Source organism: Tupaia chinensis, unplaced genomic scaffold (genome assembly GCF_000334495.1).
Source record: "Tupaia chinensis unplaced genomic scaffold, TupChi_1.0 Scaffold143574_1, whole genome shotgun sequence".
NCBI lineage: Eukaryota > Metazoa > Chordata > Mammalia > Scandentia > Tupaiidae > Tupaia > Tupaia belangeri.
In genome coordinates this window covers 2,398,124-2,404,123 of record NW_006203419.1, presented here as the reverse complement: position 1 = coordinate 2,404,123, position 6,000 = coordinate 2,398,124, and the positions used below count along the sequence as shown (strand labels likewise).

The following is a 6,000-nucleotide window of genomic DNA, read 5'->3' as shown; positions in this document are numbered from 1 at the left end:
AAAGACTCTGAATGGGTTCAGACTTCTGCAGGGGGAGAGGGGGTCCCCATGTAGCCTCAACCTCTGTTGGTTTTAAGCATGACCACCTACTTCTCTGAGCAAGTGGGAACAGACACAGGCGCACAACGCTCCAGGAGGTCAATGCGGCCCACACACTCCAGACCACCGTGTGTAGTTTCACTGGACATTCTCTTTTTCTTTTTAACATTTTTTTTTCTCCTTTTATTTTTTTGAGAGATTTTCACTGTAGGGCGCGTGCGCTCGCTAGACAGAGAGAGACATAATAATTATTGGGAAATGCATGGAAAAGACTTTGAATGATAAAGCGGGGAGATCGATGCCTCTGTATTGACTGACATGCATGGCATTCCCTTTTGAAAAAGCAATGGAAGTCAATGTAAAGTTATATGTAATCCAATGTAATATAAAGAAGATTATGATAATAATAAAAAAAAAAAAAGAAAAAAAAAAAAAAAGAAAGCGAGAAATCACCCCCCAGGGGGGTGGTCACGCCACAATCCCTTCTCCTCCATTCTCCTCTCGGGATCTTGGGCATGCACGCACACGCGCCCGGCGTGAGTTTTAAGCCACCGGGTCCGGGACACAAACCGCGGTCGACTACGTGGGAGTCCAGCGACATAGCCATTACGCTAACTGCTGGTTCCCCTCTTTTTAACATTTTTAAATAAGGTTTATTTATGTCTCCTATGAGCAAGTGAGACAGAGACAGAGAGAGACAGAAAGAGTGAGAGAGAGAGAACCCCCAATAGGGTCCTCACATTGCAACCCACCCCCAGCTTCAGCCAGCCCAGATCACGCGTGGGCAGATACGTGCCCGGCACACCCAGGGAGGTCTCTGGCATGAGCTGGGAGCCATCCTCAGGTGGGTCAGTCTTCCCGAGCATCACACTTTACCACTGTGCCACTGTCTGGCCCCTCACTGGGTCACTTTCAATGGTCCTACTCACCCACTCCCTTATGGATGGAACCCTCACTATTTGCGGGGCTCTGACCTCTGACTGTATTCAGGCAATTCTCCCACTCTCTAAAACCACTGGCAAAATATGCCTACCCCTGGGGGAAATCTCTTACCTGGCTGCTTCCTCCAAGGTCCTAGTTACTCTGCAATCTGCACAGGGCCTCTTCCGAACAATGTAAAGTGCAACACATCACCCACAAAGGGGCTAAAACCCCCTTCCACCTTTGCTAACCTAAGCTCCCGTTGCCCAGGGTAAGCTCTCTGCATGGTATACTAATTCACACTCAAAGGTTAATGACTAGAGAAAACTCAGAATTTCCTTTCGTGTTAAATAGAAACTGGTCTGCCCAGATCTGACCAGAGAGCTTTTTTTTTTTTTTTTTTTTTTTTTTTTTTCTCACATTGTCTACTCTCCTGTGTGTGTGTGTGTGTGTGTGTGTGTTTGGTCCCCCTGAACCCCATGAACCCCGGGTCTTCCACTAATACAGTGTTCTCGAAAAGTGGCGGTCTGACCCCCGCCATGCCCAGCCCCAGGGGCAACTGTAAGGGCCTAAAGGAGCTTCTGGAAAATGCCAGGCAGGATACATGATGGGACATGTATCCCAGAAAAAAGCTAAAAATGAGATTTCAGACAGGGTCGGGGGGGTGGGGGTATAGGGGACAAAAGGTGACTTTGGGAGGTGGCTGGACTCGGCTAGGGTAGCACTTACCAAGTTTCACGCTCTGTACGCGACCTCCGATGCGGCTGGACGCCTCGAGCACAGTGACATCCGTGAAGCCCTGCTCCAGAAGCGCTTTGGCTGCAGCCAAGCCAGCCAGGCCAGCGCCAATCACCACCACGCGAGGCTGTCCCCTTCTCCGAAGGCCACGACTGAGAGGGTCATCCGCACTGTCGCCACTGGATTCACAACTTTGCATACCGTCCGCACTCGCCTCCTAGGAACCTGGGGGCAGGACGGCACAGCTCACTTGGTCTGCCTCCACTTCCCCCGGCCCCAGGGGACCCAGGGCTCCCATTACACTGCCCTCAAAGAGGGACCTCGAGTCCTCCCCCTTCCTCCCTGAGCACCAGGACAAGAAAAGCCACCTCCAAAGGATGCATGGAGGGAGAGACAGGGAAATTGGAAGGGAAAGAAGGAGGGAAGGGAAAAAGCAGCAAAGGAGGCATTTTGGGCCCCCACCATCAGGCAGGAGACCATGGGGACCACATTAAGACCCTGAAATGCACCAATTCCACCCCTAAACATGTTAGGCCTGATCACAGGCCCCAGCTCAGTCCAGCATGGCTGCTGGTCCAGCTCCTGCAACCCCAGGATGCTCACATGGACCCCAGGGTATTCACACATACACACCCTAGGGTACCTGAGCAGACCCCAAGACATTTACATGGACCCATGTACTAGCATAGCCTCCAGGACATTTGGACATACCCCAGGATGCTTGCACAGGTACTGGGATACTCAACACATACTCTAGAATGCTTGCACGGGCCCCAGATACTCACACAACCCCAGGACGCTTGCACAGGTACTGGGATACTCAACACATACTCCAGGATGCTTGCACAGGCCCGATACTCACACATACCCTGGGATGCCTGCATAGGCCCCAAATATTCACACAACCCTGGGATGCCTGCATAGGCCCCAGATACTCACGCATACCCCGGGATGCTTGCACAGGCCCCAGATACACAACCCCAGGATGCTTACACAGGCTCTAGGATACTCACACATACCCCAGGATGCCTGTGCAGGCCCTAGGATACTCACATGGACCCCAGGATAGATACTCACACACACCACACTGCACCCTCTGCCCTCCCTCCCTTGCCTGGCTCTCCCTGGCATTCACTCTGTCTCCCTTGCCCCTTCTCTTTGTCTCTGGCTTTTTGTTGGGCTTTCACAGTCTCAAGAAGATGGCAATTTGGTGGGCAGGACAATGCCCTCCTCCAGAAAATGCCACGAGGCCAGAGTCCAACAAGTCTCTGCTATTCTGGGTAGATTGTTTTCCCCAACCACCTATTCCTCTAGTCGCCACAAAGCAGCAAGGAATGGTGGACTATGAAGACCCGTGGCACCAGACGCCAGACATCAAATTGACAGTTACACTCAGCCAGCTTGCTCAGAGACGCCAGACGAGGGGAGCTGATGGCTGGGAGGCCAAGGGGGTCCCTGAATCTAGCCCCAGAGCTGGGAGAGGCTGCCCTTCTCTTCTCAGAATGACTAGGAGGGTTTGGGGGCCATCCTAAGCTGAGTCCCTCAGCTTAATTCCTGTCCTCGTTCCTTCCCTGACCCACGTGACTCAAATTCCAGTTGTCTTTGCTGAGGTTTCAGGGCAGACGTGGCAGAAGCTAAGTGTATCCAGGACCTAACCGGGAATAAGTGTTGGTGGAGGGTGGCTCCAGCACATGGGGGTCACATAGAAAACTGGCACCAGGGGCTGGACAGTGGCACAGTAAAATGTGACACTCTGTGAGACTCACCCATGTGAAATGATTCTGGGATCACACCCAGAGGCCTCACTGAGGACGCCAAACATGTACAACCCTGGGCTGGCTGGGGCTGGGTCCCGGTACCAAGCCCCTGCTGGGAGCACGTGCTCTCTCTCATGCATGCATGGAGAGATGGGAGAAGTGATTTTACTTTAGGTTTGTTTGTTTGTTTTAGTTTTTGCTACAGGGCATGTGTGTTCACCAGAGAGATAAGGTATGAAATCACCCCCATGGTGATTGTGACCACACCACAATCCCTTCTTCTCCAGTCTCTTCTTGGGATCTCGGACTCACTCACGCACACACGCTCAGCATGGTTTTTTTCCAAGCTGACCACAGGGTCAGCCATGTGGGATTCAGCACCTTAACTTCCATACTACCTGCTGTCCCAAAATAAATTGTTTATAAAAACCATCATCCTTATCTAATAAAACTGAGCATAACGCTTCCTGTGATATAGCAATCCCACCCCTAAGAATACAACCCAAAGGAATGGGGCATATTCTACTAAACAGACATGTTAAAGAATGCACATAGCAGTTCTATTCATAATAGCCAAAAAAGAAAACAACCCAAAGTCCACACAACAGAACAGTCTTCAGCAATAAACAGCACTAGCCTCTCCATATGCACATCAGCATGGACGAATCTCCAAGACCTTACGCTGAGCAGAAAAAAAGCCAGAGACAAAAGAACAGTCTGTCTCTGTTTCCATGAAGTTCAGGAACAGTACATAGAATCTGTGACTATGGAGGCCAGGAGGGAGGTAATGGAGTGTGAGGAGGAAAGAGGAAAGGGGTCAGGAAGGAACTTCTGGGATGGAGGGAATATATCTATCTAGACCTGAGCAGGGGTCACACAGTGCATACACAACCCAGGGGGAGGTGTGCATTTAAGACGCACACAGCTCACTGGGTCTTTCCGTATGCACACCTCCATAACAGAAGGCAGACGTTCGCTCCTGCCTTTCAGCCAGCCAGTCACTGAAAGGCTACAGCACACTAACTTCTCTGACAGCTCCAGAGCTGACCATCCAAGTACAGCAAAGGTGTCTTTTTTGGAATATGCTGAGTCTAAAAAAAAAAAAAAACTGTTCCTTGCATCTCCCCCCCACCATTCCATCTGCCACGTGACAACTGGGCCTGGACTGGAATGCTGCACCCCCTGCAATACACCCCCATCCCACACCTCTATCCTCTCCAGCCCCTAAACATCCATCCTCCAAGCTCCACTGAGACCCAAGAGGCTGACTCCGTGCAGAACCGGTTCCCCAGAGGACCAGAAGGTGGCGCCAGAGGCCCTGGAGGCCGGCACAAGCAAAGTCTCCAGGTTCAGAGGCTGGGGCTCCCGTCCCCCTCCTTGCAGTGGCCGTGTCCCTGCTTTCCCAGGGAATGAGGCCACGCGGGGAGTCGGGCAGCTCGGGCCCTGTATTCCTCGCTCTTCTATTCCCCCAGAGATTCTGAGGTCCTGCCTTCCTCCAGAGAGGATGGGGGTCCCGGCTGGCTTGAGCGCTTTCCTCCCTGCCCTGCCCTTTTCCCTCCCCCAAGTTCTCCTTCCTGAGGACTAAATTTAGAGGTGAGGATGTGGCTGCCAGCTCTGGCAGGCGGGGTAGGGAGGAAGGGTCAGCGTTCATGCCGGATGTCTGCCAGCCTGCCAGCCGGGCGGGCGGAGAGGACGCTGCGTCAGGTTGGTAAACACACCTCGTGCTCCTGGGTGGCCCCACGCCAGATGCGATGACGCCACCGCTGCCAGGCACCCCGGGACAGCCTCACCCCCACGCCCTAGCTTCCAGAGACTGAGGGGCCCCTGTCAGCGCCCCTGCACTAGACCACCCTCCAAACAACCTCTTTTATACAATGAAGAGTGGGACGGTTGCAATGGTTCTCAAACTGCGCAAGTAGAACCCCTTCTTGAAAAGCTGCTGTGGGGTCCAGGGTTGGGCAATAGGGATTAAACCAGGGGAGGGGGCACCACCTGTAAAAACCAGGGGGTAGATAAGCCTGGACCAGCAGGGCCTTCCCCAAAGTAGCAGCCTGACCCCTGCCTGGCTTAGCAGCTTAGCCAGCTGGTCCTCACTGCTACTGTGCCCATCAAGCAAGGCCTGTGCGGGTGTCCAGGGCTCTCAGCATCTCCAGGACTTCATGCCTGTGGATGCTTTGCCAAGTCCCCTCGCTGCATTCAGAGCAGTTCCAGAGCCAGGCTCCGGAATGGGCTCTGGGGGGACGTGGTGGGCAGCCTGCCCCAGCTGCTCCTCTGACACCTGGAAGTTGAACAGACAGCACCCGTAGGGTGCCACGCAGAAGTGACACAGGTCACAGGTAAGCAAGCAGATCCTCACACCTGGCCCACAGTCCTACTCCTCCAAGACTCAGCCCAGATAAAATCTGTCAACTCCTAGGGCCCCCAAGAAGCCAGAGGAGCCCCACACACAGCCCAGAGGGCAGAGAAAGGAGTTGGCCTTGTGCCCTCCATTGTAGCCTGTGACACCAACACACCTTGGGGTCCTCCTGAGAAGAAGAGCAGCCAT

At 53.2% G+C, this 6,000-nt stretch overlaps 1 protein-coding gene across 4 annotated transcripts in view; it reads right to left on the bottom strand.

Moving 5' to 3' along the window:
• SMOX (spermine oxidase) overlaps positions 1-6,000 on the bottom strand; it is a 41,434-nt gene that overhangs the window by 19,420 nt on the left and 16,014 nt on the right. For 3 of the 4 annotated variants that reach the window (XM_027766453.1, XM_006163976.3, XM_014582306.2), the window contains one exon: positions 1,690-1,923. In XM_027766453.1, the coding sequence (XP_027622254.1) occupies positions 1,690-1,897 (208 nt within the window). In that variant the 5' untranslated portion in view covers positions 1,898-1,923. Of the gene's footprint in view, positions 1-90; positions 265-1,689; positions 1,924-6,000 lie in introns of those variants that run through there. The other variant, XM_027766454.1, reaches the window with a different exon arrangement.